Below are 17048 nucleotides of genomic sequence, written 5' to 3'. Positions count from 1 at the left end.
AATACCGAAATCGACAAACTGAAAAGAGGGATAGCAATATAAGAGGGAAAAAGAATAAGACACGAGTTTTTATCACACTTAAATCCCAAGATGATCAAATGAATGACTTTCTGTTCATCATATATATCGGTGGCTATGTTATTACATGTTTCTGATGATATAGCTATTCTAAAGCTGTATGGCACGAACTAACAAGCTAACAAACAACAAACAACAAAAACCAAAAAAAAAAAATCCCCATTGGCAGACATCATTCTAATATTGCATAACTTTATAGCTATTGGTTAGGCCATTCATATATTTATATATATATATTCACCGGAAATTCGAAAACCAGAAAATCGACATAATCAATGAATGAATAAAGTCTATAAATGTGTGGTCAAGTATAATGTTAAGAATATTGGAAAGAAAAATATTACAAATATAAGGGACATTGGTTAGGTAAATCGCAATAGCAGTCTCGATTGATCAGGTAAAGATATCCAAAGTCTTGTTTGTGTATATGTGTGTGTATGTGTGTTTGTGAGGGGAGTAATTGACATAGATTTGTTAGCTAAGAGTGGTTGATGATTGGATCGTGATGTTTAGTTATGATCATCATCATCGGTTGAATGTGAACATGTGAATTTCATAAATTCACTTAGGTCAATTTAGCTCCCAATACACAACAAAAATGTTCATAAACTATGCACTTGTTGGCTTTATATTCATTCATACTATAATTTTGTTCAAATGTCCATCGATTCGTTTTTTTTTCTTTGGTTCATTTCAGATTTTGATCTCACTCTTTCTATTCTGATCAGCTGTGTATATTATATTATATATGACCATCATAATCACTAATTATAGTTGAAATGATCATGGATGCTCTGTGGATTATCGATTCGAATCGTATCATGGAAATAGGGAACCACAACCATTAGGAAAAAGTGACCAATAATTTCTAAAATCGTGTCTCTCTCTCTCTCTCTCTTTGCTTACTCTCTAATTTAGCTTTGTGTGGGTTCATGACTTTTTTTTATATCTAAGAATCTGTACTTTTTCCTTCAATAAGTAGATTTTTTTTTCATTAGATTCTAGATTAAATCAGATTGGATTAGATAATCGTACGGATGTAGATTACAACTATAGATATGTTTAGTAATAATGATTTACTGAATCATCTAATGAGTCATAATCATCATCTGTTTTATATATAACAGCAGCTGTAATTCCGTTTTCACATTGAGTACAACAAACTCTCAATTCATTCATTCATTTATTCCATCATTGATTCACAGAAGCTAATGAGAAAACTGAATATACACATCTCATATGGTTGTGATGATAAAGATTAATAGTATCTGCTGTAAGGTGGATAAAGGAAAGAGAGGGTTGTCATGTAAATAATCGTTTTCCATAACATTTATAAAAAAAAAAAATTTGTATGGAATTGTTCGGTTCAAATTAATGAATCGGTTTGTTTACATGTTGGTTAATGATTCTGGTTTATTTTTTGTTTGGCCTCGTTTCTTTTTTTTTCTATGTGAACAAATCAAACAAGACAATTAACATGTTCATTCATTATATTGTGTGACAAGCCTATCTATCTCTCTTTATAGATGGACAACATTTCAACAAATCGTTTAGAATTTTATTCACTAAATGTAACTCAACTGTTTTTTTTTTTAAATGCTAAGAATAAATGTTACAATGTTAATGAAGATGTTCACATCAATCGATTGATATGAAAAAAAATTTTTCAATACGAAAATAGATTCGTTTGGCTTGTCATTCATGTCATCTGTGACATTTATCAGTAATAAAATAATCTATTCGATTTGAAATCAATTCAAATCGATCACAATGTTATTGATATTGATTGATTGATTTTATCGATAATACAATTGATAATAATACAAAAAAAATAAACGGAAATAACAACAATTCACCAAACATATTGAATGACCGAACGCTACAATCAAATCAATCAATCAAACAACCCATGCATTGCATCTATCGATGGCACCGTTATCATAGGTAAAAGCTATCGATTACATCCAACCTGACCAACAAACAGCCGATACACAATAAGAAAAAAAAACAGTGTCCCAGATCAATCCGGTATTGCATATATGAGTATCCTCGATTGAATCAAAACAAGCACAACATACATTATGATGCTAAGACAATAGGGCACGCATACATATAGACACGATTTGTATGGACGAATAAATGAATGAATGAATCGTGGATCGATAGTAGTAGCCACTATGATCGGTTGATGTTTGGCATACATTCAAAACTGCTCACTTGAAATGCTTTTTGTACAAATAAATGATTCGTGTTATTATGAATTCATAGAACAAGTAACATTCAGTAATAAAAAAAAAATAAAGATGCCTACTATTTTGCCCACCAGTTAACGATGAAGATGAGCCACGATCATAATCGGTCATCATCATCATAAAACAAAAATTTATCATTCGAATCGACTGAACATCACTTTAACGTTTACGGCCTACATTCATTCATTTATTAATTTTGACTTTGGTCCCATCTGTTCTACCCTATGGTTTGATGGATTTGAACTCGACTCAATAAAAAAAAATAACCTTGATTAGGGCCCCAGATATGTTTACATGATCAAAAAAAAAAAAAAAAAAAAAAAAAAGATGGATAGATCATCGTGGGCTATTGAATCCAATTAATGTAATGTAACAAGTGGACAACTGCTGCTCTTTGTTCTATATGAACCACCTAAGTGAATTTTTGATTAATCGGAGGCTATCATCTTTGGAAACTTTAAGACATAGATTGATAATCACCTAGTAATAGATTGTAAAGTATGGATACTCATCATTTAAAAAAAAACAAAAAAAAACTAAACAAACATTTGTCATGTGTACGCGATTTTTGGGCCAAACAAATTATCGCCCAAAACAAAAAGTGATAGAATGAGACATATGATTATTAGATGGAACAAATCTGATGGGCATAAACATTTGATGCCAATTTGTAGCTAAAATCAATCGATGAAATCATCATCATCATCATCATCATCATAATTGTTGGCTAAACATCTGCTTTTTTCCCTTTTTCTCTTTATCATTTCTGTTGTTTTTATTGATCAAAATTGGTTGCAATTTGACACCTCCACATACATTGGAATCTCTCTAATTATTTGAGAGATTACACTATCATCCTTATTATCATCACAATAATCGTGACACACACGTGCAATGTGCCTATAAGAGTTATGGTGTTTCCAAATAGATTTGGAGACTTATATCGACTTATTATATGATCAAATCAATCGAATTTGAACAATCGATCGATCGATTGAAACAAATAAACAAACAAAAAAACTGCCCACTATATGTGTGTTAGCCATCGTGTCTATGAATCTAATGGATACACGTTTATTCGTTCATTCATTCATTCATTCGTCTGTCCATCAATCAATTTGAAATGAATCGATAGAAAATGGTGTCTGATGACTGCGGACATGGTAACATTAGATAATAGATAACAACAGGGGATGATACACCACTACCGATTGAATGGATCAAAATCTCATCATATAAATCTATGTGGCCGAATGCAAATTCGTTATTCGGCCATATTGGTCATTATTTTATGTAGCACGAGCTGAAAATGAATGTTGGATATGATCACGACTACTACAGGCCATATAGAGATAATTCAGCTCAAATCAATTGATTAGTGATAATCCTATTGGTCATATATCATCTTCGCTTATCAGATGCAGTAAAGCCATTTGATGATGACTATAAGTGGTCATTCACAAATAGCAGTTATTGTTTTGAAATTTTTTTTTTATCGTCATGGAACAATGAACAATGTGAATGATGGAAAGACAAAACAAAAAAAAAACAAAAAAGGACAAAACGGGTAAATGGCATGCAAATGTACAATATACAATAACCAGCCAATGACCACGACAAATAGTGGTGAGTGGACCAACTGTTTGTATGGATCATTCATAAAAAAAACCCCGAAATAGCTACAGATTTGAGTTAGTTAAATGGTGACTAGTGTGTGTGGTAAAGTTTGATCATCAAATGGATAATGGATTCTTCTATGTTTGAACAATGATTTTGTGTGTGTGTGTGTGTTCGCGCCAATCACAAATTATCAACCATCGAATGAATGAACTAACAAAAGCTTGCCATTATCGTTCGTTTTGGGAAATCGTTTTTGTTTCTTTTTTTACTTGGGCCAATCATCAAAAATGGCACAATCCAAGCGCAACACATTTTGACTTGATAGTTCCAAGATGATCATCAGAGTAGTAGCCGTTTTCAGCCATTATATGGATGATGGTCATCATCGTTGTCATTATCCATTCAACTTTAGTTGATCGCTTTGTCCGGATTTTTGGATTTTTGTTTATATATTACAACTGCTTTTCAGGTGATGTTACTCATTTGTGTTGACACAATGATCTAACAAGACACATACACAAATCGTGACCGAAACAAAAAAAAATTCCAATTCCTAGAATTTGTTTTTCAGGCAATTGGTTGATTGTCATGTTAGTTCCGCTTTCCATTTCTTTTTTTTTAAATATTCGTCACATTCCAAACAAATGGACAATATAACTTTGTCGCCAGCCACACAAGACAAACAACTTGAGATTGATAAATTGATTATGGTTAATGGCCAGAAAAATGGTCAAGTTATCGTTTAGGGCCATACTGATAACGTATTCGTGTATTTTATGTGTATGTGTGTGTGTGTATGTTTGTGACAACTCTGATAAGATAGTAAATGGTTGGTATTTTTACACAATTCCTGCACGATCGATCGATCGAAACCAAAGAAATGAAATATAAGGCCTACGGTCCATGATAATTGTTCGATTGGTTTTCAATGTTTTGGTCGTGCACATTATGTCCGGGTCGTGCAAATGAAATTATAATCAATCTCTTTTTCTTTCAATAATAATGTATAACTTATAAATAAGAAGTAAAGTGTGTTCCTCATTCTCAGGGTTAACCTGTGGTCGGCCCCCAAAAAAAACCGGTGTGGTCAAAGCAATGAATGACTACTGAACCACAAAAGCTAGATTAAATTTGTCTGTTTGGAGACAAATTTAGTTTGGCTGATTCAAACAAATCAATCAGGCAACCGTAAAATTTGGTAAAACCAAGATAAAAATCGAACCATGGCCCTGTTGTTGTTCATAACGAATACGGATTTCCAGACCATCGATTCAAATTTTCTTCAAGTACTTTTTTTTTGTTAACATTGGATTGTCCACTTGAAATTTTATTGTATATATTTTATTTATAATTAAATCAGGCAGAAAATTATAATTTCTAATTTCCAATCAATAATTCCATAGGTTCCAAAAAGTTTTAACATATTAGCACCTATGCAACAACAACAACAACAACAAAAAGACACACCAACATATGGTGATTGAGGAGAACAGCAAATTGTTTAGTTGACAATTAAAGCCACCCAACTGAGAGTTTGGGAATTTTTTAGCGTTTGTCCATTGCCCATTCATTTGTATATGATTCAAATGATGATGACATTTTTTTTGTTTGTTTGTTTGTTTGTTTCCACATTTTAACAAAGCGGCTTCAACAACTGAATCGAAACATTCGTAAAAAAAGAAAAAATCAAAACTTATGGCTGACATATTTAAGGTTTTTCTTTGTGGAAATTTAAGAAGCCATTCCATATACATTGTACTGTCTCGTTGGTTTTATCGTCAACCATCGCTATTCAATCAGTGGATAGATGAATGAATGAATGAATGAACGAATGATGAGAGGCCCATATAAATGATTGACCAAAAAAAAAAATCAATTCATCCAATGATATTTGGCTTTAGGTTTCGTTTTTTTCTGGTTGTGGCTGTGGTGAGATATGACTACATGTTGATTATAGCAAATGTGTGTGTGTATGTGTGTGTGTGCCTGACTCTCTGATTCTCCGAACAAATAAGGTTCATCATTATCATCATTGCCCATAATGGCTATCCATAGTGTAACATTCGTCGGCTTCAACAATGACAAGACAACAACCACATTTACATTCCTAAAATCTGGACTTTTTTTTTACCAAGTTTTTTTTTCGGTTCCCACGATCAATGCCCAAAATGCCAGAACAACAGAACAGTATGAAAATGGTCAAATAAAAAAAAAATAAAACAGAACTTGTTGGATGGATGTTCAAAGTTGAATGGAATGGAATTCACATGTTAGTCATTAAGCCAAAAAGTAAAAGCAAACAATCCTTCATTTGATACACCAGACTGTGTAGACCAGACTTTAATGAACATGATGGTCAGATATCTGGTTTATACATAATTTGGACCGTAATATGATACTAGGCCATGTTTTCAATCGAATACTATCGGTGGTTCATGTTCATGGTGCACTTGTGTTTTATTGCCAAATGGAATCTAGTGATTTAAACATTTTTGCCTTTAATGAATGATGAAAACGAAACGAATTACCAATAAATTGAATGGCCATGATGTTTTCGATATTTCAGTTTATTGTTCGTGCTTAGCAATACGATAAGATGCCATCACAATGATTATTGTTTTTTACTAAGATGCAAATTCATTATGCAAATGTGGCTCACGATCACTCTCGTTGCTACATAGATTCATATTTGATTGAATGATCAATCAATCAAATAGAATGATTGGTCGATCGGGAAGCTAGCATCTAAATTATTATTACACCGTCATATGTGTGATTTAGGCACTAATATGGCATTGTCAACAGGAGCCATTTCCTTATGAATCATAATAATAAAGATGACAATCTTACCATAATCAATACAATCAGAAAAAAACAATAGCATCTGTTATAACCTGTTATCGATCCATTTGGCTATAATGATGCTGTCATCATCGCCATCATCATCATTATCATTATCACCATCAGTACAGGATACCATTGATGAATGAATAGGTCACGCGATTCAGAGTTCAATATATTGACGCCAATAAATGGAATGTATCTGAATCGATCATCTGATAATTGAAAATTCATATTGATTGTTTTCGATACCGAATTCTGAATGTTTAACACCTGAAATGTTTTTGACTAGGCTTGTTTTAAGCTTGGTAAACATCATCTAACAAAAAATTCATTCATTGGCTTTAGCCAACTGATAGCAATTATTATTACCTGGCTAGGCATTATGCCGCCCAGCATAAAAATGATAAAAAAAAACATGGCTGAACATAGAATAATGGCATCATCTGATGATGTTGTTAATGATTATGAAGCATTCAAATAATGTCGGCAAATAAGGATGGTATCGAAAATCAAACTTTTTAAAAAAAAAGAATTGATTCGATTCGATAGTCGAGAAAATCCTATTTAAAAAAAAATCAAAATTTTATTGTCCTAATAAATTGGCAAACCTGATGTGTTGTTTCTGTTGCTATTGAGTCGGTCATTGGTTTGATGTTTTTTTTCCAATGTATAGATAACCATTGTATCAATGATGTATATGTGACTAACTTGTTGTTGTTGTGTTCCTGAAATAAATAAAAAAAAAAACATTATGAGCCCATTGTTGAGCTTTTCATGTCGATTTATTGATGCATTCATAGTGGGAATTATTAGCAATAAGATACACACACACACACACACACACACTCACGCATAGATCGGATTGAATTGGATCATTTCAATTTTTTTTTTTTGATTTTATTACCCTTGCTTGGCCATTAACTGCTGCGCTATGATCTTGTCACGTCAACCGACTGATTCGATATATGTTCGTGTGTTATAAGTTTCTTTGAACATGATGATGATGATGATGATGATGATGATGATGCTCTTAACATTGAATGGTGTGATCGTAAAGTGACCATCAAAATCACATGACGTTTTGGATAATTCTATCAAAAAACAAAAAAAAAAGAATCAAATAACCATCATCAGATTCCATCACATGGCCACTATAAGATTAAATTTCTTCGTTTGGCTTGTTAATTGTATTTGTTTTTGTGTGTGTATGCGTGCATTCTTCATTCTGATGTTGATGACCATCGATGCCATTATTTACATTTGCTCATCCATTAAAATTAACAGCGTGTTTGTGTGCAACAAATGGTTTCATTTCATTTTGCTTTATACATTGCTTTTTTTTAATAGCAAAGAATCTTAGACCACAAAAGAAAATATAGTTACAACAATAATAATCAAATAGGCAAATAATGCCATACCAACATAATGTTTCTCAAAATAATATTGGCATAATCATAATAATGGTATCATAGATCGTTTGATTTGTTGTTTGAAAACAAACCAAATTGAACTTTGAAACCTTATGGACCATAATAATAAGTTGAAAATATTTTAGTTTGTTGGTTTTTTTTTCACATTCATAATCATCAACACTTGATTCATGGCCACGAATATATTTTGTTTTTTTTGTTTTTTTTTTTTTTTTGGTTTTGACCTTTGTGCCTAGCAACCAATCGTCCATCACAAGTTTCAACTGAATGAATCTTGAAATAAGGGAATAAAATAACCATGACAGAGCCAAAAACAAAAACCTAAACAAAAATCATATAAATCATGATGATGAATAGGTGACCAAAATATAGACCAAAAATAAATATAGAACAACCATCATCATATCATCATATGACTGATGTAGATTTTATTTAAACTATTTGAGCCTAGTATGTAGTTGTTAATGAAGCAATTCTTTTGCCTCAATCATTCTGTAAAAAAATGGCTTAACGAGGCGATACATCGAATGTCACACACACACACACACATGCACCTAGAGATTAGTTTGAAAATCAAAATTCAACGGTCATATCCTGCTCATAATATTGCTATTTTGAAAAGTAAAAAAGAAAAATGTTTTCTCTTCAATACAGTGGCATTCTAATTTAAAAGTTTGCTGGATTTTTTTTTTTTTTTTTTTTTGATGAAATTCTAATAATTCCAAGCATGGCATTTTAAATTTAAATTTAAAACTATTAATATATAATACAGCTCAATTTTATCGACCGGCAACTCATCATGGTAAAAAAAAAATAAACAGAATCAATCAATCAAAAGTTATATAATGGATTTAAGAATTTCAGAGAACAAAATTCCATTGTCTAATCGATTGTTTTGTCATCTGACCATTATGAATGAATTTTGAATGATAAAAACACAACGAAAAACAATTTATCAATCTACTTGGTTAAGTTTTGACTTGCATCGATCGTTTCAAGAATTCCATTTCTAGAATCGATCCATTGATAACGATCAATATTAAGATTTTGCTATTAAGAGAGCTATTTTTCAAGTTCAGAAACGGTCGATTTTTTATTAAAAAAAATTACATTTTTGATTCAAAAGAAAAAATGACCTACTCATAATAAATATATTAATAGAGCAAGAGAGTAAAGAAAAAAAAATCGAAATTCTAAATTCTTAGCGAAATGTATTCAATGGAAATAATAATCGTCATTAAAACTGAAATTTTAAAATGAAACGCCCATTTTTTTATTGCTGGCAGTATCATTTAAGAAATTTAAGTTTTTCTATTATAACTTCAAACAAATAAAGAATACATGTACATAATTGTTGCCGTAGTCACCAAGATCTTGAAACAATGACGATTTATGTCTATGAAAAGCTAGTTATTCGATGACATTGGTCTGGTATAAGCGTAGCTTACCTTTTGATCATCATCATAATTATTAATTATCGTGTTTTGAAATCAATGGAATCATCCAATTATAATTATGAATAATCAACAAATTAGTCAAGATTCACTTAATAGTGATATCTTGAATTTAGATGATGAAGATAATTATATGGACAACGGTTACAATGATAATCCAACCTCAAATTCACCTCAAACATCAAGTCCACAATCTGATCAGATTTTAACGGACAAAAGCAAAGAACCATTGTCAGCAGCCATGACACAGCAACATCGAAACCAAAGTATGGCCAACACGGCAGCAACAGTGGCTACAGTTCCTGTGCTCAAATCCATTGTAAATGGTACCAATGTGCATGCTAATTATGTTCATCGGACTGGACCTGTAGATAGTGGCAAGATTCGTATGTTAGTCAATCCGAATTTAATCAAAATTCCGTCCATAATGAATGGATCAATAAACAACAATCAGGTGTTGCCTATAGAGAATCCAGCCAAAAGCTTCGATGTCATATGGAAAGACATTGTATACAGTGTACGACAATTTAATCGAGCCACATTAAAGATGGAGTCACGTAATATATTGAATGGTTTATCGGGCCAAATTAGTAGCAACCAGGTGACAGCAATAATGGGTCCAAGTGGCGCCGGTAAATCTACATTCCTCGAAGTGTTGGCATGTAAGTAAAGAAACTAGTACCAGGTGATAGAATAACTATGAATAACATGACAACATTAAAGGTCGTAAAAATGTTGGCCTAACTGGTTGCTTAAATGTGAGAAACATCAATCAGATTCGAATAGCTTATGTACCACAGAATAATTGCCTCATGGAACTGTTGACTGTTTATGAAACACTTACATTCGCTTGTCGACTGAATTATTCGACAATGCCAACCGTCAATTATAATCGTGTGGAGAAATTGATCACAGAATTTGGCCTGAGCGAAATTCGTGACACTAAAGTGGCTCGTTGTTCCGGTGGCCAACAGAAACGAATTTCAATAGCGCTTGAACTGTTTTCAAAACCAAATTTGTTAATTTTGGACGAGCCAACTACAGGTCTAGATTCGTCCTCATGCTCATTAGTAGTGAAGATAATTCGTGAGCTAGTTCGAAATCCAAAATATCCAATGGCAGTATTGGCCACAATTCATCAGCCATCATGGAGCGTATTTACCGAATTCGATAACGTCTATATCATCAGCCATAAAGGAGAGAATCTTTATCTGGGTCCACCACAAAAATTGTTGCCCTTGTTAGAAAAGATCAATCTGCCATGTGATCGCTATAATTCACCGCCAGATTACATAATAGAAATAGCTGCCGCTGATTATGGCAGTAAACCAATTGAATTAATACAGCAGGAATTTCAAGGACCACAATTGGGAGATGATGAATTGGAACAATTAATGACAATGGCTGAAACTCGAGTTATACGTAAGACTCCATTGTTGAAATCAACATTAATATTATTGAATCGACATGGCATCATATTCAGTCGAAACATGATGATTGTCTTTTATCGAGTGATTGGTATCATATTGCTTAGTGTATGGCTATCGGTTACATTCGGTAATTCGATCGGTGAATCATCCGGTTGTCCCCTTAAAAAGTTGCAATTGTATCATATGCCCATCGATCGACTTAATACACTGTTCGAAGAAGAGGTACTTTCGGTCATGCAAAACAATTGTTGCCTATTCTTCGGCCTGATTGTTGGTCTAATCAGCGGTATAACGACCACCGTGTTGGGTTTTCCTCGTGAGATGCATACATTGATGAAAGAATACAACAATGGCTGGTATTCATGTATCAGTTTCTACGTGACCAAAACCATCATTGACATACCGATGCAGGTAAGACGGTATACCTGCAAACATTAGATCACAATAACTGTCTATACTGTTTTCTCATTTTGAATACGATTAAGTTGGCCATTCCTTCCATTTACACGGTCTACATCTATACATCAACCGGCCAACCGAATCAATATTTTCGCGAAGCATACCTTTTGCTGATCACCATCATGGTAAGTTTCGTGGCTGAAGGTATAGGCGCTGCCGTATCGGCCATTTTTATGCGAGATCCAACGACAGCCGCGTTTGCTGCCGGTGCCGTACCGATGCCCATGATATTGTTTGGTGGATTTCTAGTCAAATATTCTCGTATGCCATTTTATATGCAATGGGCTTCTTGGTTATCGTTGATGAAGTATGCCTACGAAGCGATGATCACCTCCATGTACGGCTTTGATCGATGTCAGTATAATTATGAGCTATTTGTCTCTAGAGTTAATGTCAGCGCGATTGAGAAACCAACATGGGCCGAATATTTGCCTTTTATGTTATCCACATTGAATCCAAATGGAGACCAAAATCCAGACGAATCATTAACCGGCATGGATGAAGATGAAATAGCTATTCGCCAGCTATATACAACTGCATTCGATGCGGTAAATGGACGCAATACAAGCAAAGCATTCTCATACGATGTTTCCATTATATTCAGCTATTATAATATCGATGGTGATTGGGTATTGTATAGGTCATTGATAATCATGGTAATCTATTTAATTATTGTTAAAATTATCACTTATTTTGTTATATTGAACAAACTGAAACGAGGTTAACACAATACTTTATTATATTCATCAATAATTCATTGATTTCTTTGATAAATAATCAGTAACACACACACACACACACACACACATACATAGGAACTCGTCATTGAACTCGGTTCTGATAATAAAAAAAAATCAAATAATTTTGTTAATCAATTTTGCAAAGAAAAATATCCTGCATTTGTTTGATATATTCATTTATAACAGAAAAAAAGTATTCAATTCTAAGAGAAGCAAAAAAAAAACCATAATGTTCATGGCTTCTGTATACAGGAGATTAGCCACTTGACATGACATGACATGTTGATGTCAGATTGTTTAACTTTTAATCACCATATCATGATGCATTCAAATCTGAACTTGATCTGAACAAGAATTGATGCCTGTACTTGGCATCGTTGACCTCTTCAAAAAAAAAAAAAATTCAACAATATAAAAGAAAGGACATTGAGCCTGATTCATTGTATTAAAAAAAAAATTGTGAATGAATGTTTGTGTGTATCAGTAAAGTAAGCGAATTGGTTTATTCGATTCAATCATCATTTTGTACAAACAACGAATGTTTGGCTAAACAATAAATATCCATTCGAATAGAATGAATGATTTAGTTTGCCATTGGCCATATCTTTTTTCTTGTAGGAAAAAAAATGGTTGCAGTATTGTCGTGGCGAAAAGAATGGTAACTGATCTATCTGATGATGATGATGGCCGTCATTATATGGACAGAGGACAGTCATCAATATCACTTCATTTAATGAATGAATGAAATACACAAAGAATATGTTGCTCGATTTGATGGGTGAACCATTGTCATTGGCATCAATTCATTTTTTGTTTTCTTTCTTTTTTTTCAACTTTCCACCACCACCACCACCACCATAATGATGCGATTGAAATTGAATTCAAATTCAACGACGACTACGACGACGACGACGACGACCAATCATGATGAGTCAAATAGACGATGGTAATAGATAGTTGAATGAATTAATAAATGACTCTAAATTGGATCATGGAATCCTTTATGTTTTCTTCATCGTTCTTGTCCTATCATTGTTGACGATGGATACAATTGTCCACCGAAAAATGTAATGAAATGAATTAGCAATGAGAAATTGGAACATTGTCGTGCTGATCCCATTGATCATTATTTTCATCATCTAAATTGCCAGACTTTTCATTGAAGCAATCACTCTCGGTTTATTCAAATTGAATTTGAAATTGTCATAATGGCCATAGTATGTTACAAGGCAAACTTGGCTTATTAGATTGGAATTTTTTTTTTTTGTTTCCTCTCTGTCTCACAATCGGTTTCCTTCAGCATATACAGCATTTATTCATTGTGAATTAATTTTTATATATATATTGAAACTTGGTGAGAGTTGACATTTTTTTTTTCGCTGTCGATTTTTTTTTTGTAATTACAATTGCATTAAGCTCTCCAATTTAGAATGAAGCGCCATCTAATATTTTAAACGGTAACAATTCTAAACTAATTTGAAAATTTTTGAAGAATTTACGCCATCTATTGACTTCACAAATATGTTAGATGAAATGATGAAAAATTTCGCTAACACTAGATGGCAAAATTATCGATTTGTAAATTTTTTTTGGATTTCAATTTCAATTTCGATTTCGATTAATTAATGAATAAAATCACGGCTAACGATTGAAACATTTATTATGAGCAAAATAAAGATGAAAAATAAAACAATATATACAGGGCCCGATGGCCAATACTCAAGTATCACATGTAATTTACGAAATCCAAACTGATCACGAATCAATCTGTTCAGAGGATTTTTCAAAAAATAAAAAAGAAAGAACTTTCTTTTTCATTACTCAACGGTTTCTTGTATTTAACGTAAGGTCCATAGATATCGAAACCTAATGAAACAATGTTGTCGAACAATATACGATATCGCAGTGGTAATAGGGCAAAATTGATCAATTGAGCTGGTGGCCAAATAAGCCATTCAACCACATAAATGTTTTCCATGCCTTTTTCCAGCAATTCTTGACGGAATTGTTTCCATCCAGAACGTTCGCATAACGAAAGAGTACCAAAATAGACTATAAACAATGCACACTTTTATAATCATAAATGTCATTATTATAATAAACCATGATCATTACATACCAAATAAATTGACCGGGCTGAATAGAATTTGATCTAACAAAACCAATTTGATCAATGTAGCAGGACGACGACGATTTACTTTACCATAAACACGTTCCAACAATAGATACCAATAATGAGTAAGAACACCTGTGCTCAAACCAGCAATGGTCATATGAATGGTTCTGGTAGTCGAATAGGCAAGTTTTTTCGATTCACAACCACGATTTTCATCTTTTTTGTGAACGGAATTTATTAAAATATCAAAATTCTGTTGTATAGAATCACCGAAGGCACCCATGGAAGCCGAAATCAGAGCATTGGTGAGCAATAGATTACGACGGCCGAAAATGACCGAATGAATGAATCCAGTTGTACGTTGTATTCGATTACATACCGTATTCAAAACACTCCATGTAATGGCTCGCATTTCTTTCCAATCGATTCAATTAACAGATCAATATTATTTCGAATGAATCGAATTCAAATTCGGCCAAATTCGAAATAAAATATGTTTGTGGCACCAGTAAATCTGTACACATATGGTATGAATAACACGTGATTCTGGTAAAGTTTCCCATTGCATTCGCAAAGATTAATTGTGAAAACATTTCTTCAATTCTAATTCATAATTCATAATATGATGATAAATTTAATTCAAAAAAAATGCATTAGCTCATCATCTTTTTATCGATTTTTTGTTCAAAAAAAAAAAAAAATAATAATAATAATAATTGCTCACCTGAGGCGAAATCTTTTTACATTTTTCTCATGCAATTTATACGTCTATTAATCGATGAAAGGGGTAAAAAAAATGGGGATGACACAATATAAAAAAAACATGATGATGTTGTTGCTTTACGTGATTTTTCAGCAGTATCCTTCTCTTTCTCACATTGAGCAGTAATGATTAAGGTATGAAATATGAAACAAGTCACACACACACACCATTGTTCATATATACGAAGCAAAAGTGATTCGCTTACAAAATCGACGACAATAAAAAAAAGAAAAGAAAAAAAGAAAGAGGTTTGTTTTGGCCTCGAAAATTAACATTAAAAATGTGTTCGCCAAACTTCTTTGCCATCATCATCATATCAAATGATGTCTACCATATCGAAGACAATTGCTTCGCTATGTGTGTGAGAAGCTATACAAGAAATAAAGTAACCATATAATAATAATCAACAACAAGTAAGATCAGCCTTTTTGGCCTATTCGATGCTTGAATGCATTCTGGCACCATTGGCTATAGCAGTGATAGTCGAAAAAAAAAACAAAAATCATTATTGAATTCAAATGACGCCTCTTTTTTTTACCTGTTTGTTTCTAAAAATTGACAACGATCGGATGGAAAAAATAAGCACATTTTTGTTTTGTTATGGATAAAACTGGATTTCCTATCTATATTATCTTACATTTGGGCGATTCTAAGTTACTTGTCTAACAATCATTACTTTGTCATAAAATTCAATTTTTTTTTTTGAATCAATCTTAGAATAATCAATAATCAACATTCTAATGAATGTATTAATTTGAAAATTGATACATGTGCTAGACATTTTTCAGACATTAGATGTTTGTATGAATGAATGAATGAATGAAAGAAAGAAAGGAAACAATTACCTTGAACAAAGCAATACTACTTCTTATAAAGTCATATTGGCCAACAGCAATTGCAGCAATGGTTCCCATTGGAAGCGAAATACGATCGTTGATTATATGTTAGCATTTTATAATCTAATGACAATAATGGCCTCGGCTTGATGATCATAGTTTTGAGATGATGATGATTCTTTTGAAACTCTTGTTTGTCGTCTAGCTTTTGTCTATAGTTTACGAATCAATTCATTCATCCATCCATCCATCCATCCATCCAAAATTTGAATACATTGAGCTAATCATCGACCATTGTCTTGTCATGTTATGTGTGCATGATGCATAAAAAAAACACCTTATTATTCATTGACGATTAAAATCGATTTAGATGTTCATCCACCACACTATGGTATGATACATTCCATGACATTCGTATTCAATCGATCGATTCGTAAATATGAAACTGATTCGTTCATCAATTCATCCATCCATATCCATATCATCATTTCATTTTATACTTTTAAATATCATTTCCGTTAACCATATGAACGCATGCGTCATAAACATTAGTTGTTACATTGTAACATTAACAAACACAATCCATAATAATATATTATATTTTAAACAACAGTCAAAAAATATTATAACCAGGCAAAGTTTCCAATAACACAAAAGAAAAGAAAAATTTGGTTTTTATATGAAACTAGTGAGCGCCATGTGTGTGTGTGTGTGTGTTTGTGTGATGGAGCAGTTCCAATCGAATCGGTTGAATCCATTGAATTGAAGCCATTGATGCATGCAACATGAGGATCTAATACAATGGCACAAACAGAAATATACACAGAAACAGGCAAAGCACGGGTAAAGTTTTTTTTTTTTTTTTTTTTTTGATGAAAAACTTGAAAGGTGATGGCAGTGTTTGTTGTGTTTTGTGTTTGTATGCAATGTTGGCCATTGTGTGTTGTTTAAACACATATTACACGACGAACAGCTAGCTGCAAACAAAAATATATGAAGATACGATATCAGCCAGTTACTGAGAGG

General features: G+C 32.6%; 2 protein-coding genes across 2 annotated transcripts; one reads left to right on the top strand and one right to left on the bottom strand.

Moving 5' to 3' along the window:
• Positions 1-9721: 9721 nt before the first annotated feature.
• On the top strand, positions 9722-12328 carry LOC124500106 (ATP-binding cassette sub-family G member 4-like). Its single transcript, XM_047064143.2, has 3 exons — positions 9722-10340; positions 10402-11519; positions 11594-12328. Exons 1-3 carry the CDS (start codon positions 9740-9742, stop codon positions 12290-12292), a joined length of 2418 nt encoding a protein of 805 aa, XP_046920099.2. The 5' UTR covers positions 9722-9739; the 3' UTR covers positions 12293-12328.
• A 1621-nt stretch (positions 12329-13949) lies between these two features.
• On the bottom strand, positions 13950-16677 carry LOC124499956 (mpv17-like protein 2). Its single transcript, XM_047063954.2, has 4 exons — positions 16032-16677; positions 15148-15654; positions 14427-15026; positions 13950-14359 (listed from the first exon to the last, which is right to left on the bottom strand). Exons 3-4 carry the CDS (start codon positions 14833-14835, stop codon positions 14091-14093), a joined length of 678 nt encoding a protein of 225 aa, XP_046919910.2. The 5' UTR covers positions 14836-15026; positions 15148-15654; positions 16032-16677; the 3' UTR covers positions 13950-14090.
• Positions 16678-17048: the final 371 nt, after the last annotated feature.

This window comes from Dermatophagoides farinae, chromosome 5 (assembly GCF_024713945.1).
Source record: "Dermatophagoides farinae isolate YC_2012a chromosome 5, ASM2471394v1, whole genome shotgun sequence".
Classification (NCBI taxonomy): domain Eukaryota; kingdom Metazoa; phylum Arthropoda; class Arachnida; order Sarcoptiformes; family Pyroglyphidae; genus Dermatophagoides; species Dermatophagoides farinae.
The sequence above is the reverse complement of the archived record's forward strand: the minus strand, read 5'-3'. Positions and strand labels throughout refer to the sequence as shown.

Bases quoted from the DNA above. Each gene is read 5' to 3' on its own strand.
- LOC124499956 (XM_047063954.2), bottom strand. From the start codon at position 14,835: ATGCGAGCCATTACATGGAGTGTTTTGAATACGGTATGTAATCGAATA. The intron at 14,360-14,426 runs GTATGTAATGAT...CATTGTTTATAG, and splicing joins CAGCCCGGTCAATTTATTTG to TCTATTTTGGTACTCTTTCG.
- LOC124500106 (XM_047064143.2), top strand. From the start codon at position 9,740: ATGAATAATCAACAAATTAGTCAAGATTCACTTAATAGTGATATCTTG. The intron at 10,341-10,401 runs GTAAGTAAAGAA...ACAACATTAAAG, and splicing joins ATTCCTCGAAGTGTTGGCAT to GTCGTAAAAATGTTGGCCTA. The intron at 11,520-11,593 runs GTAAGACGGTAT...AATACGATTAAG, and splicing joins TCATTGACATACCGATGCAG to TTGGCCATTCCTTCCATTTA.